Source organism: Buteo buteo, chromosome 14 (genome assembly GCF_964188355.1).
Source record: "Buteo buteo chromosome 14, bButBut1.hap1.1, whole genome shotgun sequence".
Taxonomy (NCBI): Eukaryota; Metazoa; Chordata; class Aves; order Accipitriformes; family Accipitridae; genus Buteo; species Buteo buteo.
The window spans coordinates 17141028-17160701 of NC_134184.1; the positions used below are offsets into that span (position 1 = coordinate 17141028).

Consider the following 19674-nt stretch of genomic DNA (forward strand, 5'->3'; position numbering starts at 1 on the left):
ACGGAGTTGCTGCACACATCTTTTGCTTACATGGACCATGGCAAGAACATATGCCATTTTTTAAGGACTACTGAGAAAAAGAGAACTTAAAATTTGTACTGCACACAAATTAGCTTCTCCTAAGATCTTTACTTAGGAGCACATCTTATTTCTGCTCTGTAAACAACCTTCTTAGAATATGAAGGAAGATTTTAGGAAATCAGTTCAACATACAAAGAAGCTCTCTATCGGGCATCGGTTTCAGAAGTACATGGAAATTAGTGTTACTGGTGGTACACAGAGGAAGGAAAACCCAGTGACTCTGGGTGAAATAAGTTCCATAGGAGATGTTTGACATTTATTAAGTTACAAATCCATAGAAATGATGTAGTTAGCTCCTCACAGTGGTATGATTTGAGACATCCATGCTATAGAGCCAGTGATGAATGAAATGATAATCAAAGCTGTAATTTTGAAATTTGTTCTTACTCCTTTTTCCTGCTCCAAGCTAGATCAGCCACAAGACCAAATACAAATGAAGAATCTGCATTTTTCTTGAGTGGGAAGCCTGAGCATCAGAAAACAACCCTCTCATCTCACTATTTAACATTCACGACTACAAAGGCTAAAAAAAAAAGTCTTAAATAAAGCATGTATGTGCTGCTGGTGCTGGCTGACATTGGTTTGCATTAGCTGTCATTACTTAACATTTTTCTGGAGAACTACTGCAGCCTTTCCCAGATTTTTAAGGTCTGCGTTTTCACTTCATGTTCTCACTTATTTCTGATTACTTTATTTCACTTAATGGCAAATCAAATCACTTCTCTTATGAATCAAGTGTTTGGTGTTTTAGATCAAATAATTTGAGCAATCAAGTAATTTAAGTCCTCATTTTAGTAAACCGCGTGGACCACTGCAGCTTTCAAGTTGTTCACTACGTAAAAAAATTCCAACATGCATATTTCTTCCTCAAAGTGAATTTTAAATAGTCACAGATCATTTATCTCTGTAAGCTTGAACAACAAAAATAGCTTAGTATTCCTTTGCACTAACAAGGTAAGTCACTAGACTCCTAGATCATAAGAAGATTACATATACCAGATATGACTGCTAATTGTTGGTGTCAAAAGTAGCAAACATAATACTGTTCTACTTGGCAAAAATAAACTGTTTCAATGTGCGTGCTCCTAGGGATAAGTCAAGCAACAGTTTACGTCCTATTCTTTTCATAGAGAGTTCTACAAATATTTGATACAATAATATTTTCTACCAAGGCAGGCTTCTTCCCTTAAGGAAAGACTGTATTTATTTTCTAAATGTAAGTTTTAGAAAATAAACACGCTTAACGGCCCACATTTCAATGACAGAAACCACATCTTCTTTCCTTAACTGAATCACACAGCCATGATTGAAAGGAAAGGGCATTGTACTGGTTATTAAATTCTTACGGTTTCTCAGCAAAATACTTGTAATAACATGGGAAAACTTACACCAATATACTTAAAAGAGCTTGAACAATCCTGAGTGCTTAATAGCACACCAGCTCCACTCAGCTAAAATTAACGTAAGCACTGAGCATGCATCTTCTCTTCACTCCCACATGCACCATTGCCATATGGTGATGTGTATGGCCGGCCCAGAGTGCAGGAGCTGAAGAGGGATTTCCTGGCAGTCAATAGCACTGCATGCCTCCAGCCAAACCATGCTCCACACAAAGGTGGTGAGGCTCTGGCAGGGCTGCACAAGTTAGGAAATACAGCGTTATTTTCCCACGGAGCTTGAGCTAATAAGCACAGTGTACAGATAAGGCAATGTCTGCATGGGCATCGCAGAGCCAAAAGCACTGTGTGGTCTGCAGGGCCTGTCAGCCCCTGGTCAGGACCTTGCTGGACTATATAAGTCAGCCAAGTGTTCATACCTCCCTCCTTGTATCCAAGTTATACAGGTTCTGTCAATGCCAAGGATATTCCAGTATCTTGTAGATCCCTTTACTGCCTGTGCTCCTCAAGATGGTCAACAATGCCTGTGCCAAAGCATGGTGTTAGAAGCACTGGAAAGCTGTTACACCGTACATGTTAGGTGAGACAGTACTACTGCAGTGCAGTCTTTCAAAATTTCAGTCTAGCAAGGAACTGTGCAGTGAGCAGATAGAGTTCAGCATAAAAAGTGGTGCCTTGCTCTTCCCTTTGTTATCTCAAACTTTTGAGAACCTTTCCAAAAGCAACGTTCACTAAAAAGTACCATCTTATATATTAATAAACTGGAAATTAACACTGAAAGTAAACAAAATAGAAGGAAGCCTTACCCAGCAGGACAACTGATTTGAAGACTATGTAAAAAAACGCTGAGCAAAACTATCATATTGCCAAAATACTAAGAATTCTTATTTATAAGTTTTTACTTAAGATTCAAGATACATTTTTCCAGTGTGACCATGAAAAATCCCACCCCATGTTTACTATTCTTTGATTTCCTTTGTCATTAATCGCTTAATCAGTCCTCATACTCAATCAAAGCTCCAGTTCTGAAGTGATTTTGCAATAAATAATTGCACAAAAATGGAGCCCCTTCATTTGTTACCTAAAACCACCAAAATCTTCTGAACATTGTAGAGCATTTATGGTGTATTTCCCTAAAGCAGACAACTGATGTAGCTAGTTTAACAGCTTTGAGCTGCACTCCTCTCTTTCCTCACCCTCCTCCCTACCCTAAAAAGCACCTTATCTATATTAATTATGGCTTACTTTAAATGTAATCCTCCGAATCACCTTTGGCAGAAAATATGAAATACCCCAGTTAAATTGTGACAACTTCTATTTGATTTTTCTGATATTAGCAGGAAGACAATGCAGCTGCTTTGGCTACTAAAGCCTTTGATTTTTATTTAAAAGCAAGTTTTGGGGCTTAACTAAGCCGCATGGCAACATAAAGCAAGTCTTAACAATACCGCATTTTATTGGGGTAAAGAAGTGCTCAAAAATAGAAGCTCATTAGTGTTGTTCTTCCCCCTCACTTCTCCAACCAGCTCACTTAAAGAAAACAGACTCTTGTTGTTAGTAGACTCTCCAGGTGACATGTTTTAGGCAGACACTCCAACTTTTTCTTTAGTGTGCAAAAGATGTTCTTAAGTGATAAGACAGACTCCCAGGCCCCTTTCTTTTCTATAATGAAGGAAAACTCTGCCAGACTGTGTCTGGCATAACCCCATTCATTTTTCCTGCAATGACAACTGATAGAGAATGAAAGCACCCTCTGGGACACAGAGGGTTCAGTTTCCTTTGGCAGTGGCCTTGATTGGAAGCAAACTTGAATTATTTCACTTCAAAGCAACAAATAAGGAATATTTGTCTGGAATGTCAAAAACACGCACATTAACCAAAACCAACCTTCACAAGAATCCTAATCCTAAAGCATAAAATTGCTTAGCCAAAAAAAAAAAAAAAAAAAAACAAAACAAAAAAACCAACAAACCCCAAACCAACAAAAAAACCCCCCAAAACCAAAACCAACTCCCAAACCAACAAAGCAACAAAGTCATTACTAATTCAAGCATAGAAATTGGTCAACAGTACCTTAGGATCCAGTGGGTGGGGTGGGAGGGATGGCACAGGGGAAGGGTATCCCATAGCATTCAGTAATGACACCTGACAAACTTACAACAGATATTCCGAAAGGGAAAAAAAGGTATATGACCATCATGGCTATCTTAAAAACTATAGTCTGTTTCTGGTCTCGTTACACAAAACTTCGTTACAACAATCATTACTTTTCTATCATTTATTTCAGTTAGGTGAGATACCTGACATGGCTGTATTCACCTGTATGTACCCTCCGCGTCCTACCATTTGAACTAGCATTAATTGCTAGTGTGGCTTTTCTGAGGCAAAAATCCATGTTGTTTTCCCACATATACAAATAGCAAACACTGTTTTAACTAAAGCTTTTTGACAATTTATTAACATTATTAGGCTTGAGAAACAAAATTAAGTTTTATTCAAAAAGTAAAGATTAAGATAACTTTAAAATGTTAGTGCTCACCAACAGTAAGAAGAAACAGTCCTTTTTCTACCTTTTTTCTACCATATATTTATTTATAAATAATGCACTGGAAAAAAATGCCTTTGTCTTTTGAGTCACCTGCAAAAGTTTTTATAATATTCTTGTATCATTATAATTAAAAGATGGAGATAGCCTCATATTTCAAGTTTTTACCCATTAACATACCACATACTCCACTCAAAATATCATCTGTGCATGACACAAATGATAATCCTGCTCTGAACTAGCTCATCATTATTATAATGAAATATCACAGACAGTAATCCCCAAAACTTTTAAGGGGGTGAAAGGGGAAAAACCCACCACATAGAAGAAGAAGTCTTGCACAAAATGCATGCGTGTATATAAATACCCAAAGTTGCTTTAGGAACAAGCAGCAAGATATAGCAAGGACAAATGCAAAGTTTATTCCACGTATGCTACAATTAATCAACATGTTTGGGAAGTATCAAAATTTGTACTATTAACATATGGCAACGGTTTTATTGTTACAATACATTGCAATAGACCAGCCCCACTGGAAAAGGCTTTTAAGCTGCAGACAGTGCAATTGCATTAAATCTTAATTCTTCTGGGTCACGTTCCATGAATTTCTTGCAAACTTCTATTGCATCCTAGGGAAAAAAGTAAAACAACAAAAACAAAACCACTATAAATTATACTTACTAAAAAACCCCCACAACTGAAATATGAAGATATGCTTTATACAAACTATGCGCAAAATGGATTTTTCCATAAAGGACTACTAAATAGTGTGACAAATCTACATGAATTGTATTTCTGATCTGAGTTACCAGTATTCAAGACTATTTACGGTGCTCATATGGGCAGCATAAGAGAGCAAAAGTTTTATGCAGAACCTTAGCAACAATTATTTTTGTGACTAAATATTACTTTGTGCAACAGATGTGTTGCTTGTCTGACTTTCTAAATGCATCTCTGACGTTTGCCTTTACTAGTGCTGCTGTATGCAGAAATGTTTCCTTTGTCTCAAGATGAATCTAAGCTGTGTGGGGTAAGTGAAAGATTCTGAGTAATTCCTTCATCTAGCTTTAGGGTGCAATCTGGAGAACACATGTTATCAGTAAAACAGAAAAAAGCCACATATAAAAAAAGGGAAGTTTTATCCAACTTCTCCCGCTGCCCAAACAAGCATAAATTGTATGCAAACTTTACAGACATTAGTCTATGCTACTAAACTGTAAAAGGTTTTGTTTGTTTCTTTTTTAGTTTCTTTGTTTTCTTCCTTTTGTAAAACTAATCTAGTCTGGATACAATTAAAGTCAGATCTATGCATTGCCTTTTCTCAGCTTCAATGTCACATCATTCTGTGGGGATGACAATTTATCCTCCCAATTCAGTGTATTCCTTTCCAATTAATTTCTCAACTAAACAGCTCTTGACACAAAGAAGCACCCAAAACAAGCCATGAAACTGGAGAAGAATGATTATTAGCAAGCATCAGAAAGGAAATCAACTTCTGTCTAGCATGGCACCTATGAAACTATAACTAAATCAAAGGAAAGAGAATGAAAAATTATCCTAAGTTTTCAATCTGATGACTTCATCTCATGTACAATTTGAAAGAAGCAGGGGTATATGAAAATCTCAGCACAGAAGAAAAGCCAGTCTGATCTTCTGTTCTGGTCAACTCTTCTGACATTTCTTGTTACCATGTTACGATACTCTCTCATCTAGAGTCACAACATGAGCATTCCGAAATACCTGTTTTAAAACTGAGTAAACCTAATTTTGTCTCACCATCCCACTTGCTCTATTCCTCATCCAACCATAAATATAGCAAGAGTTTTGTATAAATATTTTTCATAATTTTTGTGGAAATATAGCAAGAATTTTGTATAACACCATTTGAGAAGGTTTTCTATTCCTACCTCTAAGAAAGAATCGTCACTAGTTTCCCCATGGTTTATTGGAAATGGCTTGCGCCCATCTGTTGAAACACAAAGCAGCATTGAACAACACATTTATAAAATTAGAAAAACTTCATTTTTCCAGTTAAAACTATCTGAACAGATTTTTTGCTCCACTTACAAAAAAGCTACCTCATTTTTCATAAAAGAATCACACATGCAGCTAGCTATTCCTGATCTCTCTTCCACTGCTGACTGCTTCAAGAGATATCATTATGTACAGTCTGTTACATTAAAAAAAATAATCCAATCAAACAATGAAATACTTCTTAATATCTTATTTGAAAACTTTAAGGCTGTAAGTTGCAACTGGTTTAGTGCTGGGTATAGTACTTCAGTTTTTCAAGTAGAGAAGAACAATTTAAACTACACTTAATGGATTTACCCAGACAGACAGCTGTACATCTGTGGTCTTTGACAACTGTGATCAGGGACTCCACAACAGAACAGAATACCAAACCCACCAGTTTGAAGAGTCTGGCATAACTGAAAGGTTACTCTCATTTAAAAAAAATAAGGAAACAAACCCAATAATTTTAAGTATTAAGTACTTTCACAGTGTTTAAAAATGGTTGCTATAGTTAATTATTTTTTCACTCATTTGCAATATAATAATGCTATCATTCTCAGCATTTTAAAAATAATTTCATTCATACAAATAGAAATATGTTTCAGGTTACTTGTGAAGAGCTAACAGTATGAGGACATATGTCAGGATATCCTAAGTATTCACTAGACCAAATTCCCTTTTGGCTCTGTCCTCCCTTTTAAAGACTTTTCCCTCCCCAAAGATTCCATTGAAGTTGACAACACTTCCAAACTACATTTTCCATAACTAAAAATAGATTTAATGTAAGAAAACTTTTGGATTTACATGAACAAGAGGTTGTTCATTATTGTAACAACAATGATGGAAGGTACAACAACAATGCAAAACCCTCAGAATGTTCCTGGGAAACAGAACTGAATGCCCTGTACTGCTGCAAGCTAAGTTTGATCGTGGGTTTTTTTTGGGGGGGGGGGGGGGGTGGGGGTGGGGCGGAATTTTTTTTTACATACATCTTGGCAGAACAGCATTTTAATTTCATATGCCTATAAATAACGTGTTTTCTATGGCAAAAACATCATAAGCATTTAACGTCCATGTGCTTCCTTACCATTTTCTGCCTGCCAAAGCCCACATGCTGGCCACAATGTCTGAAGCCAGTGAATCAACTGAAAAACCTTCTCCCATTTTCCTACTTTTAAGTATTTTTTGCTGTCTTCTGCTGGTACAGAGAGAAGTTATTTTAAGAACAAAGGAAGTAGTATTATTGGCATTCCACTATACAGTGGAGGTAAATGCCTCTGGGTGTTTTTTTTGGGGTTTTTTTTGTTTGTTTGTTTTTTAATTTAAGCAAAAAATTCAAGTGGGTTTTATCTTGCATCATACTTACGGAAAATAACTAAACATGGTAATTGTAGTCTGTAGTGTGCTTTTTAAGCAGAGCAAATTAACGGACAATGAAAAGTTAACATGGAAATAGTAGCACACAACTAGAAGAGGAGCAAGCCATCCATCACGCCTTGAAATTTAGAGTCATAAAGTACTTATATTGCATCCTACAGCTGTTGCCTCACTATTTGATCTAGTTCACTGACAAGACATACAGCATCATAAAAATACAGAAATGTGTCCCTATTGTTCATGACTTACCACTGATAATAGCCCTTATATGACCTTAACATAAGCACTTCTTATATACCCCTTATGCCCCATGTTATAATTCGTTGTCACCTGTTAAGGGCATTGCTTAATTACATGTTGATTTTCAAAAGATGAAAATGTTCTCACCATAAAATACTGCAAAAATTATGTTAGAAAAGACCAGTGACTTGCAGTTTTTAAATCTTGATCTACTTGCTAGTTTTCTGAAGCACCTGCAGCAAAACCTAGTTGCCCAGCAACTTGTTTAAGATTTGAGTAATTAGAGAATATCTGAGCAGAACCTGGTGCTACACAATCTGAAGAGGGAAAAAAATAGCTGTAATTCAGAAAACAGAGACTACTGTTTTACAGTTAACTGACTAGTGACCAAAAAAAGGTAGAAGAAAAGATAACCAGCCTATAAAAAATGAGTTGCAGAATATTAGTATCTGCTAGTATCCTGACTACATAATTTCAGTTTAAACTGTATCATGCTATTTAATAATATAGCTAACACTTCTGAAGTGGCATACAGTTAATTTATTAATTTCACAAGCAATTCAGGGACATAAGCGTAACAGTATTTTCCTCTCTGAAACTTTGAGCATTCATCAATTCTTTCTTACTTCCTGTCTTGTACTGCTGTCCTGGTTTCAGCTGGGATAGAATTAACTGTCTTCCTAGTAGCTGGTACAGTGCTATGTTTTGAGTTCAGTATGTGAAGAATGCTGATAACACTGATGTTTTCAGTTGTTGCTCAGTAGTGTTTAGACTATAGTCAAGGATTCTTCAGCTTCTCATGCCCAGCCAGGGCACCTGACCCAAACTGGCCAACAGTGTATTCCATACCATGTGACGTCCCATCTAGTTTAGGAACTGGGAAGCGGGGGGCAGGGATTTCGCCGCTTGGGGACTGGCTGGGTGTCGGTCAGCGGGTGGTGAGCAATTGCCCTGCGCATCATTTGTACATTTCAATCCTTTTATTACTACTGCTGTCATTTTGTTAGTGTTATCATTATCATTATTAGTTTCTTCTTTTCTGTTCTATTAAACCGTTCTTATCTCAACCCAGGAGTTTTACTTCTTTTCCTGATTTTCTCCCCCATCCCACTGGGTGGGGGGGGAGTGAGTGAGCGGCTGCGTGGTGCTTAGTTGCTGGCTGGGGTTAAACCACGACAATGATAAAGGAAGTTTGGAGGCAGTCTAGTATTCTGTACCATTTTAACTTAATAGGAGGGAGTTGAGGGAAGGAGAATCCAAAAAAACAATGAGAAGAAGCTGCAATTGTTTGACAGAACCCCCCAGACCCTACGATGCAGCTGAAAAGAACCTAAGCCCTACATTACATCAAGGAATCTCTCTCAAACTTTGATAATTGACAACATTACTACTTGTATTTGTTTCAAACAAATGGAGAGAGCGGATAAAAAGTGTTCTTACCCAATTCATAGAGATGACCACCTACATTAACTAATGCAATAAAGTGAAGATCTACTTTTTCATCTATACTTGGTGCCTGCAAGATAAAACAAAACAAAAAGAAATTGTGTTCACTAAAACTCTTACCACAATACGATTAATGAGAACACATCATCATAATATGCAAAACACCTGGCCAAGAGAAATCACAAGTGAGAAGCACATTCTGGATCTATACAGAATGGCAGAAATCACACTGCAGAACATTTCGGAATATAATGAAGCTTCTGCAATGCATAGATCAGTAAGAATCCTTTCAGTAAAGTATCTGGAAGTATTTCCAATTACAGCTCTACATAAAAGCTTTATTTTTCATTACTGAATTAGAAGTTGTATCAGCTCAAATACATTAACATTAAAAACAGATATACATATAAATAGTAACTCCTTCACTAATGCATCTCCCATAACAAAGCAATGCAGGGCTGAACTCTGAACTTGTATTATCTTGAAACCAAAAATATTCATTTGGTCAAAATAATTTTTTCCTTGCAAGCCACGTATAGTACAGTTAACCTGTTCCCTCTTCACAGGCAGTCGAAAGAAACAGTTCACACATCTTAGGTGGGAAGGAAAATAACCAGAGGTGCCTAGACTGAAATTTCAAAGTGGCATCATAGCCATCATACCAAGAAAGGATTGAAGTGCAGTGACAGCATCAAGTAACATGACATAAAAATGGTTACAGTTGGTAAAGATCTGTCTAGCTCAGTACTGTGTTGCCAACTACAGCAAGCAAAAGCTTTTTCAGAAGAAAACACGGCATACACAGCATGGTATTCTGCCAGCATACATTCCCAGCGTCCACTAAGCAGTGGTTTTTGAACTTCTGAGCCAAAAGGTGCATCACCACTGTTGTGTTCAATAGCAATCGATTTTACTTCCTCATCAATCTGTCCAGTCTGCATCTGAGCCTCAATCCACAATTTAAGATACTGTTTAAGGGAATAGGAAAAAGCACCTCAGTTTTTCTTAAATGATCAAGAATCTGACTTCTGCGAAAATATATTTCAGGCAGTTTTCTTCTATCTTGTAATTACTGTTAGCCTTATGTGAATTTCTTGAAGCACCCCAAAAATCTAAGAATTTGCCAGAAACAGATTAGAGTATAAAATGAGTTGTAGAACCTTACAGTTGCACCATGTTTTCAGGGCTGGGTTAAAAGTTTCCTTCTTCCTGATCGTCATGAAAAAAGACTTTAGAAGATGATCTAAATTGAAAAAATGTAGCAAACAACCAGAACAATAAAGCAAAGAACAAGAAGTCACTCTTAAGTCCTTCAATACATCAAGAATGCCAAAGAACACAGCATTACAGAGGAAATGCCAACAGCTTACAGAAATTCTGTGTAGCAACCTCAAAAATGAAAGAGAGAAAAACAAAACAAAAAATCCCACAACCTCCCCTCACCCTCATTTCAGATTCCTCTCCATGACCAGTTAAAGTGCAAAAGGCATCAATTCCCTATTTCATCTGGCCTAGAATAGAGAAAGAGCATTCCTGCTGCTGAAAATGAGGCAGGTATCAAAGGGTTGAGAAGACCTCTCCAAGGTCTCCAAGGAGTCTTTTTTCCCTATGGCATGAGTCAATTGCCTTTGAGAAATTTGTTCTACAGAAGGCCAAATAAAGCCAGGGCTTAGAAAAACAAGCAGTCTCAAGAGTTTGGCTACCCCAGTTGTAAACTTCCAAGGACCACAAGTTTCCCTAACTTTCTGAAAATCACACAAGACAGTAGCTGACAACCACCTTGTTGTTATTCCCATCTATCAACCAACTTTTTACAGGTATCTAAACTGTGGTGGTACAAAAGTATGCAGGCAGGCAAAGCTGAAAGTCCTTGCCAAATTCCACATTGCCATCTCATTCCCTTGTAAACAAATGACTTCATGGCTGTTCACATATCAATTAAACCTACCAACTGGGAAAACTGGGCTTAAGGAATTTCAGTGTTAGGGGAAAGACCACTGCCAGTTAGTCTCACTTTAGGAAGTAAATAAATGGCTTAGCATTTAAAAGCTTGCATCTGAACGTACACTACCTGGGCTCAAACTGACATTAACTAGAAGATCTCAAAGTATCACTATTTCAGAGTACTTTGAGATGTTCAGGATTTGGTTTTGATCACTTTTAGAAGAAAATACAGTTCCCCCTTTGACCATTTTGAGGGTTATGTTCTTTGCCAGCTTCTAATGAACATGTTTTCTATAGAGAGACACACTTGGCATGCTTGGAATGCTGAGCCTATACACAGCTAGAAGATGGATAGGGAAGCCATCAAAAAAAAGCATTAACTTTTCATAGAGTTTACTTGGAGACAAGACTCCTATAGAATCCTGCTGAGTTTTTGTACACGCCTAATCTAAATAACGTATTTTCATTGTGTTATTGCCACAACCCGTGAGAAATGTTGTGTTTTTACATTTTTAATTCCCCAACCTCAGAATGAAAAGTTTCTACCACATGTTCTAATGTAGACAGTCCCCTTCCCTAGTGACTTCTTTTCATCTAATGTAGATAGTCGTAAATTTACTACAAAGTAGATCTATTACATTTCCTGAAAAATGAGGATTTCAATCTTTTTTGACAGACAATTATTTGCATAATCATAAGCACAGAGAAACAATAGGGTCTGAATAGTCAAGATAACCTAAAACTTTATATTATAAAAATCTGTCGCATATGACTTTTCCAATGTGATGAATCTGATTCAAAATCCCCCCAGCCCTCCTTAGGGAAAAAAAAAGACACCCATTGCATAAGTGTGCGTGCATGCATGCACACACACACGAAAAGAAGCCTAGTCAGGCCAATTTCTGCTTCACTGGGAAGCTCTAGAAATTCTAACGCTTGAACCAGAAGATTTTAAATTTCAAAGGAATGGAAAGAAGAGGGAATGTCAGCTTCAGGGAGATGTCTTCTGTGGTCTCCTTGAAAAGCTATACCTTTGGCCAAGTTTTCAGCTTCTAATAAACACTTTGTGTGAATGCTTAAAAGAACAAGAGAACATAGCTTTAAGAAGTCTGCCTGCATGTGCATCACTAGGTAGTATTTTCAGAACAATTAGAGCATTTTCTGTTAATTATTCTTCTTGTCAAAGACCACAGTAACATGAACACTCAAGTGTTGCGATGACCTGTTCCTTTAGATTTTTTTCATTTAGAAGCCCACTCAATGTGCAAAAGGAGACAGCAGATTTGAATGACCGCATGTATTAACCACAAGGAAGGAGGAAGACACAGGAGTCTAAATAAGATCATTGTCTAATCAGGATTTGGAACTAACCTATGGGATTCAAGACTCATTTTTCAAGTCTTCTGAAGAGCTGTAGCACACAGTGAAGAAAATTTGTATTTCTTTCCCATCCAGAAAAGAAAGAAAGAGGACAAATACCAGCATCTTGGGTAGCTTACAGAAGCTTGTATTATGGTTTCAACCTTAGTATAAGAAATAAGTTTTGGTAGCATGGGTTAGTGGACATTATTTTTCCAAGTTATCTCTTCAAATGAAAAAAACCCTGAAAAATAATGACTAGTAGACTTGAAACTGATTTGAAGAGGAAAAATGCAAAAAGTTTAGTGCTCAAAGTGATGGTTCTGAGAATATCTTCTTAGCTGAAATTTGTTCTTGAGGTATTGAGATAACGCTCAGTGATAATAATATAGTGTATCTTCATGGAATACCCAGTCTCATATACAAAAGTGACAGCCAAGGTTGTTGTGCCCTCTAATTTTGGATACCACACTAAAAGCACCTAAATGACCCAGTCCTAATTTTTCATAGGATTTGACTGCCTTCTCTGCTAACCTGGACATTCAAATTGAATAATAAACAATTGCTGACTGCTGTGAGAAGTCAATTTTTATTGACTTGTCTCAGGTCAATACCCATTAGTTCATGTTATTGAAACAACATCTCTACATTTTTCCTCTATTCTTCACTAGCAGATTTACAGACAGTAATTTTTAAAGTGGTGCTTCCCAAGGTTTTTACTATACAAATGATAACCCCTCCTGCTACCTCTTACTGTACTGAGAAATTCCTTGATTTTACCTTTAACTACTGCATGTTGCCCTCTCCTCATGAACTACAAGAGTCTTCTTTCCTGCTGTTGAACTAACCTTCAGAAACTCAATGGTACACCCCTATATCACTGTTTGCCCAATCATATTAGCTGGTCTAATGAAGTGTATTTCACCATCTACATAGTTTATCTTGCTAATGCACTTAGACCATTATCCCAATCTAAAAGTCAGTATTCAGTTTTCATGCATTTGAAATCTTCTGATCTTCAAATGTTGCCAACTTAGAACAAAACTGTTCATCAAATTTGATGCACAACTGGTTTCTTTTCCCCAAAACTGCATTTCTGGGACAAACACGCAATTGAGGAAAAAAAAAAGAAATTGTCTTGCTCTCATTGACATACTGAACAAGTCCTCACCACATCCTGCTTAAAATATATTTATGAAAGACCCCATTATAAAAACAGGTTCAGTGTTACGTGACAGATTTCAGGCAACTTCTTTCATCTAAAGTCTTCTATTTTTATTATTTCCTTAAATGTGCTCTTGAGAGAAAGGAGTAAAGCAAGAAGTCTCACAAACCAGTTCAGTAGAATCCTTTGCATTGGTAGTGACTGTGAACGGAAAAAGCACCACTTGGGTTAAGTCAAGAAATTGGCATCAAAAGTCTCTCAGGTTTTGGAAGAAGAGCCATAAAGACTGATAAGGAAAAGACAATTTTGCAGAACCTTGAGGAATAAAAAGTTTCAGATACATCTGCATCCAACTGAAAGATCTTGACAAAAGGAACTGAAGTCTAAGACAAGAAAAAACCTTAGGGGTTTAACTATACAATTTCACTCACAAGGAGTTACAAGAAACCAAAGAAAAACATATTAAAACATGAAGTTTACACAACAGAATGTTTGGTATGGTTTGGATTCAATAAATTTTGAAGTAAAGGGAAAAAAGTGATGCAATTGCTATTGGGTAGATTAGGCATCTGTAATTCCCATTTTGAAGCATGGAACACACTTAGGCAAATGTACTGTGTAGGCCTGTGAAAGGCATTTGAATCCTGGTTAAAATACTGCAATTAAAACAAAGACAACTGGAATGATGATCACAAGTTTCAGCAAGATTATTTCTAGCTCATTCTCACAGAACAGTGACATCTCTATTCATGCTTAATATACTGCAGTGAGTTTATGGTATTTGAAATGCTCTAGAGTTTCACAGTTGACCATACATAGCTTAATTTAGATCAAAGTATCCCTTGTCCAGAATAATAAAAATGAATTTCTGTAAGAAAGGTGCTGAGGGACTGTCTTGAGTGCTGACCTAGGAATGGACAAGAGGTTCCTTTGCTAAGCATTGCTTGTGTATTTTTCTACCATGCTGTCATGGTAGACAAGCTGTTTCAAGCTTATTAACTCTATATCCCCAGCTATAGCTAGAACATGTAAGTGTCAGGTGAGGTACAATTCCAAGCTGCAGGATAGCAGCATCTGATTTTGAATGGGAGGATGTCAAGCAAGAAGATGAAATTCAGAGATGGGCTCTATCAATGATCAGAGTATCTGGATACAAAATGTTTATACAAACACAAATATCCCTTTAGATCCATAAGCAAGAGAGATTATTAAGTAGTATGCTGCTCTAAATAGGTATTTCCTGTTTGTTTGGGTTTTTTTAAGAAGAACAGCAACTTTAGTCTGTCACAGAAAATAAATGTCAGAAAACAAAGAGCATGTTTTCCAACTTGAGAAGTGTAGGAAAGAAAAAAGAATTAGACTAGCTTGACATAAAAAGCAGCAAAATGATCCTAAGACAAGCAGAGACACTAAACTAAAAGAACAGATGACCTGGAAGAAAAAGAAATCATTACAAGGATTGAGGAAAAGTCAACATTACTAATGATACACGTTGTTACCTATAGCTTCAAAATTTGCCACATCTACTGCAATTTATCAGGTTTGCATAGAACATTTCAGGACAGTATTTTTTTTTTTTTTTCTTTTCTATTATATGTTCTTAACTCATCTGGAGACCTACTCTAAAAAGTTGTATTGGGTCTGGCTGAGATGGAGTTAATTTTCCCCGTAGCAGCCCTCGTAGTGCTGTGCTCTGCATCGGTAGCTAGAAAGGTGTTGGTAACACACCAGTGTTTGGCTACTGCTGAGCAGTGCTCGCACAGCATCAAGGCTGTCTCTCCAACATTTCCCCGTCTCACCAGTAGGCTGGGGGTGGGCAAGATCTTGGGAGGGGACATAGCCAGGACAGCTGACCCAAACTGACCAAAGGGATATTCCATACCATATGACATCTGCTCAGCAATAATAGCTAAGAGAAAGGAGGTAGGGAGGGCATTCATTATTATGACATTTGCCTTCTGGAGCAACCACTACGCATATTGAAGACCTACTTCCTGGGAAGTGGCTGGATGTCGCCTGCTGATGGGAAGTAAAGAATAGATCTTTTGTTTTCCTTTGTTTCCGCACATGGCCTTTGCTTCTGCTTTATTAAACTGCCTTTATCTTGACCCACAAGTTTTTTTCCATCTTATTTTCTCCCCCCTCCTCCTGCTGAGGAGGGGACTGATAGAGTGACTTGGTGGGCACCTGGCATCTAGCCAAGGTCAACCCACCACAAAAGTCAAGGAAAGTTTTCAAGTAGGAAAAGTGGTTTTATTTAAGGAGCATAAATACAGTCTCCCATCATTAAGACTTTTGCTCTTAATTTTGAAACAATCTATTTTCTGTCTGTCATGTTTAAGTAGTAGAAGTGTACTTAGAACTACAAGAAAGTTCAACTGTACTTTAAATACAATATACAGGATGTTTCCCCTTCCCCCCTTAAATTTAAGTGCATAGATTTCTTAATAAAAGCAATCCTAGAACATTTTCATACAACGCTAAGACCAAGTCAGCTCTTTGTACATCTAGCAGAATGATCAGAGCTATACTAGTAATAGTTGTTGGTGGGCATTGAGAGGACAAAACTTGAATGACAAGGTAGTATTTATTATCAAGCCAACTGAGACAGCTTTAATGCCCAAAATGCTGGTCTGTTTTTTTGCATATTACACTAATTTACATATAATTTGTGTGTTCTTGAATCTTCTTGGAAAGGCGTGTTATACAAAAGTGGAGAACAACATTTTAGTTACTAATAACTATCAGAATATATTGTATTCAGTGATAAATATTTGCATATAGGACTTACAATTTTAATCTGTCAGATGGAGACAGGATCTCAGGGGAGTTAACAAGTAATATTTTAAAACTATTTTTAGTGGCAAGCTTCTGTTTTGCCAGATGCAGTTGTATGGAAGGCCACTTATTTTTTGAATGAATTTTTTGAACATTTTCAAAGCAAATGCTCACTGCTAATGGCTGAGGAGTTGTTTTTAGAAATTTTCTGAAGTAAATAGAACTCTCAACTTGCCAACAGTGGTTTTCTCATATAATCACAACCGATTATGCCGTAATATCCATCTCTGGATAAGTCATGGTTTATTTGGTGTTGAAGTAAACTCATGGTCAATTAATATTTTTGTTCTAGGCAGGCACACTCAAGCTCTAGTCTTCCTCACTAAGTCTTTTGTTAACAACAAGCTTATATAGGTCAAATTCATAAACAATGCCAGTTTCAAATTACAGAAATATGACGTAGAATTTTCCAAGTTTTGCTAAACAAACAAGAAAGTCCCCAGGTAAAATGTCAGAGGTATGCCAATGGCAGATATATTAAATGGGGGGAGGAAGCATGAGTTGCTGAGAACTTAACTCTGTGCTAAACTCCATGCCTCCTCACATCCCAAGGTATTTAACTAGCTCCAAATGATAATATTAAGAATGTTGCATAGTTCTGAAGATTACAAGAGAGCTAGATACTTAATAATAGCAATTATTATTCACATAAAGAGAAAGGAGTCTGGGAAAAGGTCCCATCTTGAGATACTTATCAGGATAAAAATATAAAAGCTATAAAGAAATGAAAGCATTTAGACACTAATTTTTAATAGCAATAAAACATTAAGAAGGATTTCCACATCTGGAAAGACAGATCTGTATGAAAAAGGAAATTATTTGGACCACGGTCAGAATAGTTATTTCACCTCAGTAAAAAAATCCACATACCTCAAATAAGAATTTCTAGTTACACAGGTGAAATGTGGTCATTACCAAAGAATGATAAAAACAAAAATCACAGTACCAATTTTGCTTTTAAGACCATTCACTTCTGCAAGATTTTTCTTGGGTGTGTACTAAAAGTGCAATCACTCCTTAAAAGCAGGATGAAATACCACTAAAACACTCTTTCAGTTTAGTGTTTCTGATGGTGGTCATAGGACAGTTTAGAAATATTGGCTACTCTGTGCATGTAATTTTTTTTCTACGTTTTCAAGATATATTTGTGCCCTGTGAGTGAAGAAGGAAAAAAGTTTAAGCATGGTATTTGATGACAAGCTTTTCTTATTAGAATGTCTTCAACTAGAATGTATGTCCACAAACTGGATAAAGAAACAGATGTCAAGTGAGAAAGTATGCCAGCCCCTTGGGATTCCAGGAAACATTTCATCTTTACTGAAATATCCAGGGACCATTAAGCAAGACTTAGAATGAAAGAAAAGGAGACTAGGTTTAGGATATGAGAACATAAACCAGGTCTCAAACATAGAAGAAATAATATCGTGTGACAAAGAATTAGAAGCCTCTTGGTTTAGCACATCCAAATGAAAGATCATGAAGATGAGGTGAAAAGAAGAGACTGGATGTGGAGCCTATGGCAAAAAAAAAAAAGCCACTTCATGAAGGGCAAACTTCATCTATGCTTTGAAAATGATTTGGCATGTGTATTGAATCAAAAATACCTGGACAGCAAAGCATGGAGTGATGTACTTTTGCTGTCTGACATGGGGGGAAAAAGGAAAATAAAAAAAAAATTTAAAAAAAAGGGAAGAAAGAAATCCTACAAATGGTTGAGAAAAGACCCCAACAAAAAATGATGCCTTGAAGACCGAAGTTACATGGCAGAAGGCCAGTTGTGTCACAGTAAGAAAAGACTGAAGATGGACTACACTTACAACAGAATGAAGCCCAACAGATGGAAGGCGTATCAAGGGCCGCCAACGACGAAGACGGATTGACGGACTGGTAGCCTTTGCAGGACCTACATGATTACGTTTGGCCCAGGAGAGGGATGCAGAGTGACACAATGGTGAAGCCTTCGTTCTGCTGTAGCTAACCTGAGGCTGCGATGAGGATGGTGGTGAAGACAGCGAGGACGATGACGACTACATAAACATTAAAAAAGAACATACTTAGCCCACTTAAACTTGAAGAAACATACCTAAAAAGGCAATTGCAAAGATTTCCACTATTTATTATACTGTCCTTTAACTGATCAAATCACACAGATAATAATCAAGAATGTATTGAATTTGAATGAGAAGACAAAAGAACAATGAAAATAAGCAAAGACATGGTCCAAATCTGAAGTTTATCACCAGATAAGCTAGAGGTTATTCACACCCAGTGAACTTCATACGAACACAAGTTAACTGACTCGTTCAAGAGACAGACTGGGAAAGTGAGGAGGAGGGGGATTTAAGTATCATCTCATGGAAGGAATAGTTGAGAACAGAGTTTTGTCTACAGCTACAAGAACCGTAAGCAACAGTTCTTTGATAATTTGGGAAAGCTAGGTTGTGCTACTCTGGGATTTAAAATGAATCAAGTAAGTACTGTTACAGAACCCAGAGTTTCTTTACCGTTCCATGTCTAACATAAAAGGAAAGCAAAGGAAAAGGGAAGCTTACCGTGGTGAGGTATGCAACTTCCTAAGCTTTTCACCTATTCTTCTAAAATAGCAGGCCAGTGGCAGTATTGCCATTAACACTCAGGATCTCTTTAGTATCCGTGGAAGCAGTAGGACTATGTTAAACCATTCAAATTGTTACTATTAGAAGAAAGACCACAGAAGTATTAAAAATGACTCTCAGCTGCAACTGACAAAGTTACAGTAAATATATTAAGACCAGAAAGGACCATTGTGATGATTTAGTTTTGCTCTTCTGTCCCACACAGGCCACAGGACCAATCAAGTTCAAGTTTTGTTTGGATCAAAACATACTCATAAAACAAAAACAAACATTCAAGCTTAACAATATTTTTACTACTGAAATAAATTAGAACAACCCAAAATTTCAATCAATCCTGTCTATAGTTACAGAGACAGTAAGTAACATATTCATACAGTTTACTAAATATGTCAGTGCTAAATGAAAAGGCAACCTTTCCTGTTACTAGTCCTGCTTAATGATGATATGAATATGGAACAATGATTACATTAGTTCATCTGGCCACAATGTCAAACCAGGGGCTCACCTTCAGTTTATCATCCACCATTACTTTCTCCTCTCAACACATATAAAAATCCCCAATGACTTCTTCAGTCTTTCAGAGAACCCCTCACCTTCTGTCAGAAAATAAACTTTCTTTTGTGCTAATTACAAAGCTTTTATTGGCCTCAG

General features: G+C 36.9%; 1 protein-coding gene across 3 annotated transcripts in view; it reads right to left on the reverse strand.

Annotated features, from left to right (window-relative positions):
• Positions 1 to 4422: 4422 nt before the first annotated feature.
• The window catches only part of UCHL3 (ubiquitin C-terminal hydrolase L3), a 45249-nt gene continuing 29997 nt past the window's right edge, over positions 4423 to 19674 (reverse strand). For 2 of the 3 annotated variants that reach the window (XM_075046056.1, XM_075046057.1), the window contains exons 7-9: positions 9097 to 9172; positions 5931 to 5989; positions 4423 to 4652 (exon numbers count right to left, since the gene is read on the reverse strand). In XM_075046056.1, coding sequence (XP_074902157.1) covers positions 4569 to 4652; positions 5931 to 5989; positions 9097 to 9172 — 219 coding nt within the window. In that variant the 3' untranslated portion in view covers positions 4423 to 4568. Of the gene's footprint in view, positions 4653 to 5930; positions 5990 to 9096; positions 9173 to 18225; positions 18436 to 19674 lie in introns of all 3 variants that reach the window. The other variant, XM_075046058.1, reaches the window with a different exon arrangement.